We start from the raw sequence: 18,454 nt of genomic DNA, 5'->3' as shown, positions 1-18,454 counted from the left end.
AGGTAATAATAACATCTGTCGGGAGAAGGGCAGGGTGTGGGGCCCTGGGTGGTCCCAGGGGTTGGGGGCTGCAGAGCGGAGCTCCCCTCGAGTCCAGAAGAGCCAGCAGTAGACATGGAAAGCCCCTGTGGACCACGCCCCGACTTTCAAACCAGCCCAGTATCCGGCAAGGGACCCTCTCCCCATCTACACTGTGATAGAGTCTTCCTTAGACTCAAAAAAGTTTTTTGAGAAATAAAAATCTGCCAGTTAGAGTTGCCCCTGAGGCTGTTTTGGCCCCGGGGGGATATTGTGGTTTTTAAAATTGAACTTGACCTCAAATTTTAAAATTTTAAATGGCTCTTAGCTTTGCGGGATGACGGGCTACCCCACCAGATTTCTCTCAGGTCCCATACAATGCTTGCAAGTTCGACTGCCCAAGGCAGCCTCGGAAGTTCAGTTGAAGTACAGGTGTTTCTAAAAGCAAATACCCCTTGAAAGTCCCCATCTCTCCCGAAGTGGCCACTGACATGGGGCAGCTGAGGTCCCTGAAGATGGTGGGGGTGGAAGGAAGGATGGAAGGAAGGAGAATGCAGGTCAGTTCCGAGAGCTCCACCTTGGAATGGCCCAGGACCACCAGAACCTTCTCTGGCAGAGAGCGGCACCTCTGTTTTGGGGTGTCCCTTCCCATCCATCCTGGGTCCCTGAGTGCCCCTTTGGCCGAGGTCCCCTCTTTCAGTAGAAAGCTAAGGTAGCTGGGGCTTCTGGGGTGGTGGTCTCCGTGGGCTTTCCGAGGACCTCTGAACAAATCACACCTTGGTTTCCACGCCTGTAGGCCAAGCCCTGTCCTCTCCTTCCTTCCAAGGTCAGGGACTCGGCTCTTCCCCGCGCATCCCAGGGAGGGGGTCTGGCAGGGAAGCGCCCCCCCTTGGGCTCTCAGCGGGCCACCACTTTAACGGCCAACACTATTCGATGTGAAGGTTGAGGGTCCCAGGAAGAAACCTGCCCACATCCGAACCCTGCGTCTGGGCTCCCAGCCCGGCTGTCCTTCTTGGGTTCTTTAGAAACACTCTTGGGGGGACCTGTGACCTTGCAGTGTGACTGCCCGATTCTTTTCAGCCCAGGCTCAGGCCCACATGCCAGAGAGAGGGAAGCAGAGGGCACCCCCGTTCGCTAGCCTGGCTTCTTTGAGCACAGCTCTCTCCTAACGCCCCTTCCATGCAGAGAGGGGAGTCCAGCGGGAGCCTGGGGGCCTGGGAGCCTGTGCGAGCCTGTCGCTGGCCTGAGAGGGAAGGGGTCCTGGGCAGTGGCAGGCTGGGAGTGCAGCCCATGCGCAGGAGCATGGCCCTTGTGCTTCTGCCCAAGCCTGGTGTCAGTGACACCAGAAACAGGGACAATTAGGGACAGCTGTCCACCTCAATATTTAATGCTGTTGAACAGAAGCAGGAGGACCAAATCCTTCCAGCTGCTGCCAAAACCCATGGCATCTCCTGCTGCGTCTCAAATAATACATGGGAGGGGTCAGGTGGCAGTGCCAGTTGGCAGGCAGGAGCCCTTTCATTGTGGACCACAGCCCAGTTCCCAGGGATACCAAGGCCTGCCCTTCGTGGGTGGGGTGGGGTCCCAGGGTCCTTTGGCTTAGGGGTGGGCAGAGACCACTGCATGGCCAGAGGCTGCCCCGGGTCTCAGAGTTTCCCCAGCTCATGTAGGTATTTTTCAAGGAGGAAAACAACTGCATTTCAATGGTGAGCTCTGGCCACATGGCATGGGGTGAGAGTGACAGGTGGCCCAGCCCGCCCAGGGGACTGGTGGGGGCAGGGCAGCTGGTCGCTGGTGCCTTCACTTCTGGTTGAGGTGGGAGCTTAGCAAACGTGGAGAAGATAAAACCTGCTGGGGGCCAAGGTTCTGGGGTCCCCGATGTGTTTGCTCCTGTGGGAACCTGGTCTCCCCAGCCCTCTCCCAGACCATCTGGGGTCAAGGTTTCTGGTGCGGATCACAGCAACCCCAAGTCAAGAGGAGGCCCCGCGGATCACGGATCGTGGCAATGCAAGGCAGTGCGAGGAGGGGGAGGCATGCACAGGAGAAGGGGAGGAATGAGGTGACAGCGTGGACCAGGGGGACGGCGGGGCTCTGCGCCGCTTTGCTTTTCTTCACTTGCAAGGTGTTCCCATAAGGCACTTATTTCTCCTCTGTGCATTTTATGGAGAAGTTTAGTCATGGGGGCAGGGGAAGAGAGTCGTGTAAATAAAAGCACTGTCTCATAAAATGCAGCTCGGACACAGAGGTCAGTTGTCGGGCCGAGGGTACTGTGTACCTTCTATGATGAATGTCCTTGACTTGGAGGAACTAAATGGATCCCCTGGTGATAAAAGAAAGATGGAAAGAGACCAGAGTTCACAGCTGTGGGAACGCTGAGGGGCACAGTCTGACAAAGGGCACGGGGACGGAGGCTCAAATCACTTTTCGCAGAATACTCGTTTGGATAAAAAACCAACCACACACACGCACACACACACACGCATATATACACACGCACGGGTGCATGGTATATATACAAACAAATGAAGAAAAAGTAACTTGAACATAACTGAATTTTCCAAGTCCCTGAAGCAGCAAAGCACAAATGAGAAGATGCCCGAAGCAGAAAGTTGGAGGAGATGGGGTGGTGGGGGGGCGCTGAGATCGCAGGAGTCAAAGAATAAACAAGCGCCTGAGAAACCAAAACCGCTTTTCAAAGCACTGCACGTCTTTTTTTTCTCCTCTTGAGTAACAGTTCATTCCCCAGAGCAAAAGTCCCCTAAACCCTCCCAGTAGAATGTGGACCACGATTGAAAGAACGGAAAAGAAGGCAGCCCTTGCAAAGAGTCATCATACTGTGACTTTAGCTAACACCGCACACAGCTCAAAGCCAGGATGGGCGCGGACCCAGAGCAAGGGTGGGACTCAGCCCGGAGGTGCTGGGGTGCACGTGAGGGGCCGAGCAGAGGCTGAGCTCGGGCCCGCGCCCCGCCCCTCCCCACACGGGGGAGGCCCCACCCTCCATACCCCCAGGCCTGGGTGCGCAGCGGGCCCTGCGGTGGAGCCCTCAGAGGCTCAGGTGCAGAGCTTTCTGCTCTTTTTGGAGCCGTGACTCCCGGTCAGTCAGTGCTTCCGGGGAGAACGTACCTTCCATGGGCGTGTTGGGGTCCGGGCGGTTGGCAAACACCACGTCCACATACTCCAACTGCAGCCGCTCCAGGGAGGCTTTCAGACCTGGGGGAAGGAGTGGGGAAGGGCTGTTACCATCTTCACAGACATTCCTGGGCCCTCGTGCGTGCGTGCGTCTCAGGGAGCAATAGATGAAAGGGACGAGGCCCCTGGCACCGGGAGCTGTGGACGGCGGGCCGCATCTGTGGGCACGGGCCACCAAGGTGGAGAACAGCCATGAGAGAAGAGGGGGCACACCCCAAAGGGGGCGGGGTGGAGTCCACAGGCCCAATGTTCTGTGACTGCACGGAGGGGGCCCCTCCTAGAGTGGCCCGGCTGGAACTGGGAGAGCCAGGCCACCTGACACGGAGGACAGCTGCGTCGATCATCTATGGCACCGAAGGCCAGTGGGGCCCGAAACGCATGAGTACTTCGCAGCGGCTCAGAACAGAGCTGCAGAGCGGAAGTGCCGGGCTGGGGGACGGGGAAGGGCGGGCAGCAAGGCCTCCTAATCATTTGATTGTCAGTGGAGTGACTGTATTACCTTGGCGGCAGTGAACATGGGGAGAAGAGGCACGGAGATAATACAAATCAGGATAAGTGAGACATCCTGGCACCTCGACCCCAGTGCTCCCGTGTGCTGAGGCCCAGGCTGTGTCTGACACGCACCCTCACCTGGGTCCTTCCCGATTCCACTAACCCCAGATGTGGGCATTCTTACCACGCCCATTTTACAGATGCTGCCACAGAGGCCTGGGGAAGTGATGTCCCTTGCTCAGGGTCACCCAGTGGGCACAGGGCCGAGCCTAGATTGAAACCCAGGCCTGTCTGTGTCTTCTCAGGGACAACACTGCCTACCCCAGGGGAACCGCCCACCCATACCCCTGTCCCCTCCCTCACGACACGGAGTGTCCACCCCATGCGAGCCTGGGTGAACCAGAGCACGGGCTGTCCCCAGGCTCCGGGCCTGTAGCATTGGTGGGGGAGGGGCACTGTGCTTCTTCACTTTCACATTCACGGGAAGATTCTGTGGGTTTAGGGGGCCGTGCGGAGCCAGGGCCCCCCTCACCTTCTATTATGTGCTTCCTGGAAAGGCCCCTCTCCGTCTCGGCTCTGAAAAACAGGCGACAGCACGTGTGATATTGCAGGCGGTTTGGGGGAAAATGTTCATGACGCAAAAGTAGGTCAGCTCATGCCACTCGTAGTCTGCTTCCACTTTGGGGATGAAACCACGAGGCTATGCGGATTTGCTTGTGGAGATGACCTGGCAGAGCTGGGCCGCCTGCCCGCCACCCTGGGGAGGTGGGGCCCACAGCGGGGGATGGAGGCCTCTGCTTTTCAATTTGCCCTTCTGTCTGGCTTGGATTTTTTTCTTTTTTGGCTTGGATTTTTTTAAAAATTAAAAATGAATCCCATTTCTAATTCCTATGAAGCCCATTTTGTCCAGCCCCAGAGAGAATATGGGGCCAGATCCCTGGAGGATGGCAGGAGTGGTCTGTGGCCCAGGGAAGGTGGAGTGATTGGGACAGTTCATGAATTTTCTGTGTTTTCCAGAAATGTTTAGGATGTTACCTTTGTCATCAGAAACAAACCAACCCACAAAAGTAAAAATAAAAATGAAACAAGGTTTGAGTACAAGGCAACTCAGACAAAGCTGCTTTTCTGGAACGTGACGTCCCTCAATAGGGACGGCACGAGCCAGGACAGACGGCTGCACAAACGCCAGCCCGCCCCCTGCTTCCGGCACCAGGAGACAGGAAACGGTGCTGCCCACGTGCTGTCCTCCAGGAGGTTCCTGAGGTCCAGGACAGACCCCGTGCAGCCTCTGTTTCCCCAGGATAACTACCCCCTCCCCACCCCCAGGGGCCTCCTAAATCAGGGGTCTCTGCAGACCTGGCCCCCGGCCAGGGGCATGGTCTGCCCGCTGCACCTACTTTCCTCCCCAGAAGATCTTGGTGGTGATGACGAGGCTGGATCGTCTGCGGAACAAGAGAAGGAGGGGTGTTACTGGGCATGATCCCTCGGGGGCCTCCCTCCCCCCACCTTCCCCACTGTCTTCAGCTCTTACACAGGGGTCCTAAACCCTTCTCATCCTGGAGCATAGGGCGTGAAATGGGGCACCTCTCTGCCATTCGACGTTTGGGGTGTGCCGAGCCCAGGGGCCTGGGGCTCCCCATTGAGCCAGGAGACAACCCACAGATGTAACTAACCTGTGGATGCAACTAGCTAACCATGGAACTAGGGTTGGGCAGCGGGGGCCGGAGGGAGACAGAGTCTAGTGTGATGGAGTCTGGAGCCCAGAGGAGGGGGGACATTCGGGAGGTGGGGGGACACGGCTCAGGGAATAGATGGCGGCCGCTGCTCCCTGGGGACTCCAAGGAGGTCGAGTGTAGGGGCTGGAGGGTGGATGGAGGGCTCTGGGGAGGATGGAGCGAGGCAAGGGACCACACCGTCTGGTTCTTCCTCTACTGGCTGAGACTGTTTCAGAAAAGCTGTGTGTGGGGCAGCCTTGGGGAGAGGCCTGGGGGCCACTGAGGCGGGGACAGGCTAGGGTGGGGCTGACCCGAGAGGCAGGCAGGTGATGTTCCTGGGGGTTCGGGCTTCGGTGGCTGAAAGCCCGAGGAAAGGGTATAGAGTCAGGTCTCCCGCTGCAAATCCACAAGAGGCAGCGCTGACACCTTTGTGACTTTGCCTTGGAGGGACAGGTGGGCGGGGGTCATGATGGCCCCTCCTGGCCACATCTCACCTTGACCATTCCCAAAAGAGGGTGACAGTGTCCCCTGGGGTTGTGCTTTCCTCTAGTGGGGGGTGTAGGGGGAGGACTGCTCAGGAAACAGCTCCCCAAAGCCAGGAGCCCCACAGCCGCCAGTGTCGCCTGCGGGCAGGCGGGGTGACCTAACCGGAATCTATCTCCTTCCGAGTTCACCTAAGACGTTATCAGGGCCCTCGCTAACAGGCGCAATTTCCTTTTAACTGCAAAGTGAGCAGGGATACATTTTGGTATCAATTAGAGCCGAGAAGAAACAACATGGGTGGGGCAGGAGGAGCGGTGTCAGTCATCCAGGCCCCAGAGGTTGGGGGAGACTCTGAGTTCGTGCACTAGGGGAGGGGAGGGGAGGGGAGGGGAGGGGGGAGGCCCAGCCTTCTAACTGCTTCTGACTTTGCTGAAAATAAAGACACACAGGCCTCAGGGACCCCAAAATGCAGGCAAGTGCTCAGCCTGGCCTGACTCCAGGAGGGCGGGCGGGAACTCTGCTTGACACCAGACACGAGGCTCCTGACCAGCTTTCCGGGGGAGGGGGGAGCTCACCACGGCGCAGGCCCTGGCTCCTCGGGGTGGCCACCCACAGTGTGAATGCTCGCGCCCCCTGCAGGAAGCATGGGGCTGCCTCTGTTCTGGGACGTTCTCACCTTCCCAGCAAGAAAAATTCTGGAACCGCCAGGCCTTAGAAAGCCTGGCTGGTGGCACAGGGGTGATGAGGCCAACCCTGGGTGCTCCACCGGAAAACAGGAAGGAACAGCCACCGGATCCTCGCCCGGGGGGCCTGCCCATCCCATCCAGGACCCCAGGGTGGTCCTCTTCCCTCCCACCAGCCTTCTCCAGCCTCTTCCCTGTGTGCGTGCGCCCTGGGGATGGAGCACAGAGAGCACGGTAATTACCTCCATCCCTTCTTCTTGATGATGTTTCCTAGCACCACTTCAGCCCTGCCAAGAAGACCGAGACATGGGGGCTTCGTTACAGCGTAACAGAAACACCAAACCTCGCCCCACCTTGACAGTCAGCCACAGGGTCCCCTCTGTGAAAATGCCACTGGGCCAGGGAGCCGGGCTGTCAGTGCCCGCTTTGGCTCGGGAAGCTCATTCCAGAGCGAGGAGAGCGCCTGGGAGCAGCTGGGTTACTCCCCCGTGGAGGTGGCCGTGGGCGTGTGCCACTTGACCCAGCAATGGCAGCTCCGGCTCCCGCGGAGAAGGAAGGAGCAATGTCCTGCTTGGCAAGACCAGCAGCAGACCGTTGCCCTGGCCCGTTGGAAGTTCACCGGGGAAAACGCTCGGCAACGTTACATGGGTGAAGTTTCTAGACACGTATGTTTTTTAAAAGGTAAATTATTCACCAAGGACATCCTCTGTTTGCAGAGACAATCAACATGTACTCAGGGCTGAATTTCCAGCCGAGTGCGTTTGTGTGTGTGTGTGTGTGTGTGTGTGTGTGTGTGTGTGTGTGTGTGTCCCTCTTGTTTCTTGCTTCTGAACAATAGAGAGACAGATGCCAGGCTGACCGCTGTCTGTTCTGCTTGGCGTCCCTCCGGACCCTGCACCAAACTCAGGCCAGCCGGGGTCACGCGTGGACCGTTCCAGCCTCGCTTGGCACTGCAGCGCTGGATTAACTTTTAAGAACTTTCTGCTTGTGGCGAAATGTTTCTGAGCAAAAACAACAGACGGAGAACCATCTATACCCAGCGCTACATTCCAATTATAACAGCGCCTGAGTCATCCACTCAGAAATAACGGGCTCTAATTTGTGAGCTGTTTAGCATACATTCTGAATGTTCTTCATTTGTGGTCAAGATGCACAGAAAGTCACTCAGCCCTGGGTCTCTTCCTTTTATTCCTGGGTCCCTCGGTGGTGGCACAAAAGATCAGGAAAGGAGGAAGAGAGGGGAGCAGGCAGTGGTCCTGGGGCTGCAGGAGCTGTAGGCAACGACTCGCCCGAAGCCTGTTGCTTTCGGCTGTGAATTCTCCTGGCCGTGAATTTGGTCAGCCTCTGCCCAGCGGGGGCACAGAAATCCTGCAGCTCTCCGGGAAGTGCCCAAAGCATGAGAAGCAGGGGCACTCAGTAAGACAGACGCTTGGCACTCTGGTTAGCAAGAGGGACTCAGTGTGCTGGCCCCGGCGTGCCAGCCCCGGCTGTCCAGTTAAGCTGGGGGAAGTGAAGACAGTGACGCAGACAGTGTGGCTGCCGTGATAAGGGGGTGCTGGGCCTGGACACAGGGCCATCTGGAGCTGCCTTCCTCACGCTCTCCTGGGCAGCGAAACGGAGGCAGGCGCAGGGCCAGGGAACAGGCTGGGGTGCTCGGGATGGTGGGGGGACGCCTCTGGGCTTGGCATCTGCATCGGGCTTTTCCACCTCTGACCCTTCGGCTTAGCTCATCTGTCTGGAAAGCATTTCGCTCTGATGGAAAGCAGCTGCCGGTTTGGAGGGGTGGGGAGGGAGCTGTGGCATCAGGAGGACAGAGGGCTGCTGACAGGGGCTGGAGGAGATTTGGGGGTCCCAGTGGAGGCCCTCGGGGCTGTCAGATCATCAGACCAGGACTTGAGCAAAGTCCCAGCTGGGGTCCTGATTCTCGGTACCCTAGGCCCCATCGCGAGCTGCAGGTGATAACCCAGAGCCTGCGAGGCAGGTGCTGGCCCTGCGGCCACAGTGCACGGGCGGTGGGCCAGGCTGAGCAGCCCAGCTGATGGGAACTTGGCTCGCCCCAGGCAGCAGGGGGCCAGAGGGAGGACCAAGAGAGAGCCAACAAATGATTTCACAAACAAAAGCTGACTTTTGGAAACCCGATGCAGGCGAGTGGATGATTTGATTACAGCCAGTCTTTAAAACTGAAGCCAGCAGCCTTGGCTGAAGAGGGCTTTTACATAATTGAGTAGGAAAGTTCACTGCCAAGATGGGAAGAGCAGCTCCCTGCAGCGCTCAGCTCAGCAGACCCTGCTCTCCCCAGCTCCTGAGAGGCCCTGAATTCCCTGCAGCCCTAATTGCACCATCAAGATGTGAAAATATCAGGCATGTGGGGCTGCCTGCACTTCGCGGGCGCGGCAGGAGAGCCCCCTGGACTACAGCTTAATCACGGCTCTCGCCCAACGCAGCCTCTTTGGCACCAGAGGGGCTGTGGTCATCTTGCTGCTTGAACACACGGGAGTTTAGCAAGTGACCAAATGTTCTGTGATTCTGGCCCCGTGAAAACACTACCTCCCCACGCCGTTTGCAGTTTAGAAAAGCAGGCAGAGTGGGAGGTGCAAACCCTCTGGGGAGCAAGAAGCTCCGGCTCGTCCCAGGGAAGCTGGGCTTGGCCGGCACCGCTTTTTCCCGTGAGAAAAGGCACGTACTTGCCCGCCGCGTAGACTTCTGCGGTATCGAAGAGGTTGATGCCGTTGTCGTAGGCCAAGGTCATTAGCTGCTCTGCCATCTGAAACGAGAAAACCGGGGCTGCTCACAGGCGGCACCATCTTGCCAGCCCAGGGGGAGGGCCCGGAGGCTCCAGAGCACAGCCTCTTGGCCCGGGAAGACCCCCCGTGTGCCTAGGCGGCCCTGTCCCCGCCGCAGGACAGGCTTGGAAGCAGCTCAGTCACAAACCCATAGAGAAGAAAGAAGACAGAATGAATGCAGAAACAGCTTCTGGATTGTGAATTTCTTGTGAGCAGGGACCCCACCCATTAGGTCATCTCAGGGCTTAGCACCTGTGCTGAGTTGAATCATGTCCCCCAGATTCATGTCCACCCAGAACCTCGGAATGTGACCTTATTTGGCAATGGGGTTTTTGCAGATGTAATTAGTTAAGATGAGGTCATACTGCATTAGGGTGAGTCCTACATCCAACATGAGTGGTGTCCTTATAAGAGTAGACACAGACACACAGGGAAGAGGCCATGTGAAGATGGAGGCGAAGGTTAGGGTAATGAGCCTGCAATCCAAGGAATGCCAAGGACTGCCAGCCAGCAGCAGAGCTGGGAGACAGGAACAGAACTCCTTCAGAGCCCTGGAGGCAGCGTGGCCCTGCGGACACCTTGATTTTGGACTTCTGGCTTCCAGAACTGCGACAGAATAAACTTCTGTTGTTTTACGCCACCCAGTTTGTGGGACTTTGCTCCGGCCGTCCTGGGAAACTAACACAGCCCACAACAGGAGCGTGAAAAATCTTGGCAGAATAAATCCTCTTCAAAAGCTGTGGCTAGAATGTGCCTGTGGTGCTGCATCCCTCTGAATTCTTCCCGGCAACGGCATGAGGGTGAAATTACTGTTTGCAGATGGAGAAACTGCCATCCTCAGCTAGCCCTCTGGCCTTGGCCCTGCTTCTCCAGTGCCTTGCGGACCGGGGTGGATGAATGGCAGCCGGTGGGCAGTCAGGGCGAGGATCCGAGGCAGCCTGCCTGCAACTGACAGCCTCCTCCAAGATGCAGTGGACAATGAACTCTGCTGGCCCGCTGGACGGTGCAGGCGTCCGTCTGAGCCTGCAGGGGTCACAGATGCAAACTCCCCCACCAGCCACTTCTCGAAGCTCAGCTCAGAGCCCCAAGCCTCCCTCCCAGTAGCTAGCCCAGGGTGCGGTGAATACTACTTAACCCTCAAAAACTGCACGACAGAAGGCCAGCCAGCCAGGTGCAGCTTCTAGGAGCTTCTCCCAATACCAAACGCAGAAGCCCCACCGGCCAGGCAGGTAAGGAGAGGGAGGCTGGTGCCTGGTGAGGGTTAGTAGGGTGGAAGGGGGCTCAAACACTGCCAGGTGTGTCCAAATCCTTTTATTTTTCAAGAGAAGCCAGAAATCCAGGATATCGGGGAGGGGGGTAAGTTCTGATTTTCAAACGTTGGCAATGAACCCCAAAGGTTTCAGAGGATGAACAGGCCAAAGCTAACCCCCGTCAGTCAGCTGCTGTCTTCCGACTAGGAAAGCTCATTGATGGAGCAGTTTTCTGGATCCGTCTGCGGGGCGGACTGGCTCCTCTCCTCCTTCCTCTGGCTCAAGTGTAACAATGTAGCCGAAGCACCCCTGCATCCTCCTCGGAGCCCTTCCTCCCTCCTCCTCCTCCTTTCTTTGCCTCCAGAGCTCCAGGCACACCAGGCTCCTTCCCTGGTTATCCCGCCTTCACCCTTACTTTTCCGGGATGTGTCCCACCAGGCCGCCGGAGCTCTGCCCAGGAGAGGACCATGTGCTGGGCCCCGCAGGTTACGCAGATGGTTTCGGCGTGCACGCTGTCTTCTGGGAGGGTTCTGAGCGAGGTGACCCAGGGCCAGCGCTTTTATTTTCATATTTCAGACACACACATATTTTCTTATGTCCCCATCGTGCTCACAGGGAGGGTACCACACTGCAAGTATTCTTTTGCATTTTGCTTTTTTCTCTTACAATACATCCTGGAAATAGACCCATATCAGTTCGTGGAGATCTTCTTCATTCCTTTAAAAATTTTTTTTAAAAATCAGGGTAAAATATACATAAAATTTACCATTTTAACCTTTTTTTTTTTTTTTTTTTTTTTGCTGTGCCACGCAGCATCTTAGTTCCCTGACCAGGGATGGAACGCGTGCCCCCTGCAGTGGAAGTGCCCAGCCTCAATTGCTGGACCGCCAGGGAAGTCCTCTAACCATTTTTAAGTGTACACTTCAGTGGCATTAAGTAGATTCACACTACTGTGCAACCATCCCCACTGTCCATCTCCAGAACTTTTTCATCGTCCCAAACTGAAATTCCGTCCCCATTAAACACTAGCTCCCCATCCCCTCCCCCAGCCCCTGACCCCCACCCTCCTACTTTCACTCTCTATGATTTTGACTCCTCTAAGTACCTCACATAGGTGGAATCATACAGTCTTTGTCTTTCTGTGACTGGCTTACTTATTTCACTTAGATGCCCTCAAGCTTCATCCGTGGTGTAATGTGGCAGAATTTACGGGGCTGGGTTTTGAAGGGTGGTTAGGAGTTTGTCAGGCAGGCAGGAGGAGGGCAGGTGGAGCAGGGGCCGTTGCAGGCAGTAGGGCCGGTGTGTGCCGAGGAGCACAGCCTGCTGTACCTGCTGCACCTGTGGTCTTGCCCGTCCTGTGCTCAGGTCAAACACCTGGCCACCCTCCACTTGGCTTTCTCCCAATCCAGCATCAAAACCTTTAGCCAGTCCTATCAGCTCCCGCTTGCAAACGGATCTGGAATCTGACCGCTCCTGCCTACCTCCAACCGGGCCCATCTGGTCCAAACTGGAGCATCCCTCAGCTGAGTTTTTGCGGTAGCCCCCTAACTCTCTCTGCCTCTGTCTGTGCCCCTGCCACCCCTGCTAGGCAAACTGTGGTCCACAGGCCAGCAGCATCAGTGTCAGAGATGCAGAATCCCAGGCTCCGCCCCAGACCTGCCTCATCAGAATCTGCATTTCCAGCAGATCTCCAGGGACTCGCGCACACGTTACGGTCTGAGAAGCACCTCCACCGGCCATACTCAGTGCAGCAACCAGACTGAGCCTAGTGAGACCTAAGTCAGGGCAACCTTCCTCTTTGCTAAAATCCTCCAGTGGCTTCCATGACACGAAGGGTCAAAGCCAAAGTCCCCACCAGATCTGCTCCCTCACCTCTGACCCCATCTCTTGACACCCCTCCCGCCATGGCCTCACGCAGGTGGGCACACACCTGTCCCCTTGGGCTGGAACGCTCTTTCTCTGGATCACCAGGTGGCTCATTCCCTCACCCCCTCCTTCCTGGATCGTCCTGTGCAAACCAGGAGCCAACACCCCAGTCCTTCTTTCTCTGTTTTCCTGTTCTCTGTGGTTGACTAAATAGTGGTTCCCCAAAGATATCAGGTCCCTGGAACCTGTGAATGTTACCTTAGGTAGAAAAAGGGACTTTGCAGATTTGATTAAATTAAGAGAGATTCTCCTGGATGAGCTAAGTGGGCCCTAAATGCCACCACAGGTGTCCTTACAAGACGGAGGCGGTGGGAGATTTGACACTGACAGGGGAAAGGGATGTGACCACAGAGGCAGAGGCTGGGGTGATGCGGCCACGAGCCGAGGACTGCAGGCAGCCCCCAGACACTGGAAGAGGCAGGAAGGACCCTCCCCTGGAGCCTCCACCGGAAGCGCGGCCCTGCTGACACCTTAATTTCAGCCCAGTGATACTGATTTTGGACATCTGGCCTCGAGAACCGTGAGAGAATAAATGTCTGTTGTTCTAAAGCACACAGCTGGTGGTAATTTGTTATAACAGCCACAGGAAAGGAATGCACTCTCCATCGTATGTTTAACCCTCGGAGATAAGATGTGCTTATGATCTGTGATCTGTCCCCCTCTCCAGACAGAGAGCAGCCCGTGGGCAGGGACCTGGAGCTCGGCAGGTGCTCAGCTGGCATGAGCTGAATGGAGGAAGAAAGAAAGACGTGAACACAATCCTAAGTACACCCAGGACAGTGCCTGGGTGACTATGGACAGAAAGAGAATGGGGGAATCTGGGAATTTTCAGGGCTGATTTCTGATTTTTGGACTGCTATGATTTGGGTGTAATTCCTCTTCCAGGTTTTTCTATGTGACTACATGCTTTTTCCCTGCAACACTGCAACTCTGACATACACACGGCTGTCTCTGCTGTTTTCCGTGCTCTCTCATCATGGTTCTGTCCCCTTGTCAGTCATCAAAACATGACTTCTAAAGACTTCTGCTCTGTGGGTGCATCCTGCGTTATGTAATGGAGCTTCTATTTGGTGGCTTTTCAGTTATTTCCAATGTCAAGAGTCCCAGAGGCTGGAGGCAGAAGGAACCTCAGAGGACATGTGGGCCACCTCCTGTCACCCCCTCCCAGGGGACAGGGAGGCCATCCTGCCCCCGCACGGTCCCCCAGAGCTGAGAGCTGGCTGTAGGCTCTGAGGCATGGAGCCCAGGGAGAATCCCTCTTCATCCCTCTCCAGGTGTGACCTTGGGCACCTGCTCAGTCTTGAGGCTCTGCTTCCACGGAATGGACAATAAAACACCTACCTCCTTGGTTGATAGAGGATTGAGAGCCATGATAAATGTAAAGTTCAGCCACTATTCTTATTAAATTCTTATTGCCCAGGCTGCTGGGAACATGTGCCCGAGGGGGAGTTTTCCACCTGAGCAGCTGTGTGAGGTCACAGAAAGGGCACTGAACCGGAGTTTGGAAACCTGATTCTGTCCGGGGCAGCTCCGGTACTTGGCCACGTGATCTTAGGTTTACTAACACTGTCTGCTCCCCGTGTCCCTGCCCAGCCCACAGAAGCCTCCCTCCCTGGGACGACAACCCACAGATATTTGCAGATGGTGCTGTGACCCCACAGGACCGGGGACGGCAACCCTTTTCTGTAAAGGGCCAGAGGGTAAATATTTTAGGCTTTTCGGATGGTCTCTGTGGCAACCACTCCACTGTGCCCTCACAGCATGAAAGCAGCCACAGACCATATGTAAACGAACTGGCGTGGCTGCCTGCCAATAAAACTTTATTTACAAAAACGGGCTGTGGAATTCATAGAGGCAGAGAGTGGATGAGGGGTTAGCTGGGGCTGAGGGGTTATTGCTTAATGGGTACAGAGTTTCTGTTTGGGGTGATGAAAAATGCTGGAAATAGACTGTGGTGATGGTTGCACAGCAAAGTTAATGTACTTAACGCCGCTGAACTGTATATTTAAAAAATGGTTAACATGGTACATTTTATGTTATGCTTATTTTATCCACAAGAAAAGTGGTTAAAATGGCAAATTTTACGTTTCATATATTTAAGAAGAAAGAAAAAACAAAAACAAAAACAAAACAAAAAAACCAGGCTGGGGACCAGATTTGGCCCCCAGGCCATCACTTACTGACATTTCCTGAGTCCTGCCGGGGAACGCCACTTTGCCATAGTAAACCGGCCAGTTCCTTGTTTCTGTGTCTCTCTGGCATCTGGGCGTGGCATCTTGCACACAGGAGGTAACTCTAGAAACAGGACTGTGTGTCTGGATTCTGTGGCATGCCAAGCGCCTTCCTTCGGACATGAAGTTAGTGTTCCGGGTGGGGTCACCCAGCTGGAGTGAAGCCCCGGCCTGGGGCCGCTCTGGGTTTGGGCAGCACACGTGTTCCTCTGCAGCCCAGGAGGGTCCTTGCTTCCTGTGGCGCCAACCCCGCTGGTGCAGACCAGGCAGCCAGCTGAAGAATAAAATCCAGGCATTCTTCCCCTGACCCGTGGAGAGGTGGGCCCCTCAGACTTGATGCGTTGATTGTTTGGGATACTAACCGTAGGGTTTAATAGGAAAATTCCGCTGGCTCGTTCACTCAATCATTTTCACCTGCCAGGACCTTTTAGAACCCTGAATCTGTCATGTATTGTATCCGCCGTCCTCCCAGCTTTGTGTCATCTGGAAACGACTTCCATCATCTTCATACATGTCACCATGTCCCTGATGGAGCCACGGTGGAGGCCGGAGCCAGCTGTGGCTGTCATTGGATCATTAATCAATACTCTTTGGGTGTAATGGATCTGTTGGTGAAAAAGTCACCTAATTGGACGGTTACCATCCGGCCACTTCTCTATATCTTTCCCACAAGGACAATGCACACAGCGTAGCTAATGCCATTAGGAAATGAAGTCACATCCTCCACAGAATTCTTCCACATTGAAAGGGTAACAGGCGAATTAGACACCACTTATTTGGGGTAGACCACGTGGGCTCCGGGGCTCCAACCTCCTAAGTGCTTGGAACCAATCTGGTGGCTGAAGGCGAAACAATTCCCTGCATCTTAAAAACTCCTGACTTTACCTGAGATAGCCCCCAGAACCTTAAAGCCAGGGCAAATAATTCTACAACAGCTACCATCATGAAAGAAAAAGGAACAAGAATGCAAATTAAATGCATCTAGATTTTGATGGAAGCCAAGCTTTCCCTTTGAAAAATAACTGAGCAATCACAGTTACAAGGTCTCAAGTGAACTCACTTATTCATTTTTAAATGCAATCTTTCCAATAGGAAGTAGAGCAGACACGAAGACAGCTTCTTGTGCAGAGGTTCAGAGCTCTCTGAGCAAAACCACTGTTCCCACTTCCACAATATTCACTCCCTGCCCAGAAGTGCACACCAGCCTGGGAACACTGTCTTCTCCAGGACAGACGCTGGCTGCACTGAATCCCAGTTGTGGAGAGAGAAGCCCCAGCAAGTACATCCCACGGCAGTGCATCCCATTAACGATGGCTATGGGGCACGCGCAGTTAGGAGCTTGGTCAAACGTTCATCTACTCGGTCTTTGGTTTGCAGCAAAATTTCCAGGATCTGCATTCTAAATGACCTCCACAGATATTTACTGATGTTTCAAATTCACGTGGGCATCCTCTGTAGGAGTGGCAAAGAATTGCATCGGGCTTGATGATTTGGAAAATGTGCTCTCCCTGAATTCCTCTGGCTAACCGTGGGATAGGTGTTATGCAGGTGAGGAACCTGATTTCTGGGACTTTCAGGGACTTGCTGAAGCCCCAGTGCACCCAGCTGCTGGGTGTTGGCACCACTGCGGCACTCACCCTTCCTGTTGTCCCCCAGGGCACCCTGGAGAAACAGTAAGAGGGGAGCCAAGGCGGCTGCCCTGAGCACTGGCTACCTGGTGCATTTCACATACTTTACCACGTGCCTGGGCATGGGCGGCCCTCCCCGGGGCCTGGGGGAACGAGGGAGCCCATCTTACCTCGTCGGTGATCTGGCCTCCGAAGGTCACCCACGTTCCTGATGGGAGAGACACAGGCTCAAGTCAGAGAACGGCCCCGGGCAGCCCAGTTCTCCCCAGGGAGCTTGGACCTCGGGCTGCAGGGCGCAGGGGGCAGCCACAGGCCGCCGTGCCGCGCTGCGGGAGCGTGTGCTTGGCACGCGTGGACACCTGGCCTTCGGGGCATGTCTCCCTCTCTTGGAGCCAAGGAACCAAGGGGACAGTAAGTGCCCAGAGCAGGCAGCTGGCTGCAGGGCTTTGACGCGCTCGTTGGCGCTCAAGCCGCTGCAGCTCCTATTCCAGGGACACGCCGCGGGCAGCGGGACCGGGGCTGTCTCCCTGAAGATGTGCAGGGCTGACAGCCGTGCCCTCGCGCTTGCTGGGCGGTGTGTGTGTGCGTGTGTGTACGTGTGCACCGTGGAGGTGGAGAGACAGCGTGTTCTGGGAACAGAGCTCATATCTGGCAAAAGAAGAAAAAGGGCAAAATCTGACTGCCCTTCGTGAGGGACTCTGTCACGTAAGGAAGGAAGATGCTGGCACCCGGGGGCAGGGGGCTTGCCTGATTTTCTGCTGCTGGGCAGTGGGCTGTGTGTGCAGAGGGCCCTGGTACTCGCCTCACTTCCCCTGCTAAGGCTGCATCTCTGTTCTCCTCCCTCTCGTTGGCCCCTCCCCCACTGCCTCTTGGTTACCATGGCAACCGAGCCTCTTCCCTCCCCCCCCAATCCTGGCTCTGGGTACAGCTCCCTCCCCCACCCCCAGCCTTCCTGCCACCCCCGCTTCCTTGCGCACCACGGGACCAAGAGGACCCCACACTCACCGAGCCCCAGGCAGGAGACCCGGAGGCCCGACTTGCCCAGGTTCCTGGAAGACAAACGTGGCATGAGTTCTCAGCGGCCAGGGCAGAACCCATTGTTTCTACTGCCCAGCCTCCCGAACCGCCCACCCACCTCTTTTGAGGCTGGGAAGGTAAGGGATCCTTTGGAGAGAGGCCTGCTGCTCGCCCACCCTGGGGGTAAAGGGCCCACCAGGGCAGAGCCACGTTGCTGGGACAGGCCACGCTGTGACCACGGCAGGGCCCCGGGAGCCACCTCGGGGAGAGAACATGGAATGGACCCCATCTTATTCCATGGGCTGAAACAAGATTGGTTCAGGCCTTGTGGCCCCGGATGCAGGGTGTCCTCTTGTAAGAAGCTTCTCTTTCCATTTCTTTAGTGTCATGTCTGCGGTTTTGTGTATCTTCACTCCCTCTCTCCGAGGAGCGGAGGAGAAATTAGTCCCACATCACCTGGGCCACACAGCCCTGGGCCCTGTCTCTCTGCAGGAGGAAGTGGAGGGAGATGAGAGCCCTGTTGAAGGGCACTGGTGCCCACAGCAGGCCTGACCCCCAGCCAGGGCCGCTCAGGAGGGCGAGAGCCAAGATCCCCTGGCAGCACACGTCCTGATCAGACCCAGGGGCCGCAGCTGCGCTGACTGTCCAGGGCTCCATCACAGGCCCGCTGAGGCGCCTGCCAGATGGGGCACATGCTGGGGTCCACGTGGGTGAGCGGCAGGCTGTCGTTAATGTCCTCAGGAGGTCATGGAGGGCAGCAGTGCCCTGCTGAGGACGCCGGTCCGTCCTGGGCTGTCCGTCCTGCACAGGCTGCCTGGGAGCCTGCAGGGCCGCAACAGGCCGGGGTCACTGACGCCCCGACAGCTGTCGGGCAGGTGCTTTCCTTTTCCTGATGTTCCCATTTTACAGAAGAGCACGCTGGACCTGCCTGGGAGCAGAGGAGCTGGGGTTTCACGCAGGCTCTGAGAACATGCTCCCTGCCGCAGCGGCATGCTCCCGCAGCCCCGGCCCTTTGTGGGAGCTGCCCGGATGGTGA

General features: G+C 56.2%; 1 protein-coding gene across 5 annotated transcripts in view; it reads right to left on the bottom strand.

Moving 5' to 3' along the window:
• Positions 1-18,454, bottom strand: part of KCNAB2 (potassium voltage-gated channel subfamily A regulatory beta subunit 2) — a 97,295-nt gene that overhangs the window by 9,287 nt on the left and 69,554 nt on the right. For all 5 annotated transcript variants that reach the window (XM_059905749.1, XM_059905985.1, XM_059905826.1 and 2 more), the window contains 7 exons: positions 17,407-17,450; positions 16,572-16,609; positions 9,268-9,347; positions 6,826-6,870; positions 5,100-5,144; positions 4,235-4,278; positions 3,145-3,231 (listed from right to left, as the gene is read on the bottom strand). In XM_059905749.1, coding sequence (XP_059761732.1) covers positions 3,145-3,231; positions 4,235-4,278; positions 5,100-5,144; positions 6,826-6,870; positions 9,268-9,347; positions 16,572-16,609; positions 17,407-17,450 — 383 coding nt within the window. The remainder of the gene's footprint in view (positions 1-3,144; positions 3,232-4,234; positions 4,279-5,099; positions 5,145-6,825; positions 6,871-9,267; positions 9,348-16,571; positions 16,610-17,406; positions 17,451-18,454) is intronic.

This window comes from Balaenoptera ricei, chromosome 1 (assembly GCF_028023285.1).
Source record: "Balaenoptera ricei isolate mBalRic1 chromosome 1, mBalRic1.hap2, whole genome shotgun sequence".
Lineage (NCBI taxonomy): Eukaryota > Metazoa > Chordata > Mammalia > Artiodactyla > Balaenopteridae > Balaenoptera > Balaenoptera ricei.
This window is presented reverse-complemented; position numbering and strand designations above follow the sequence as displayed.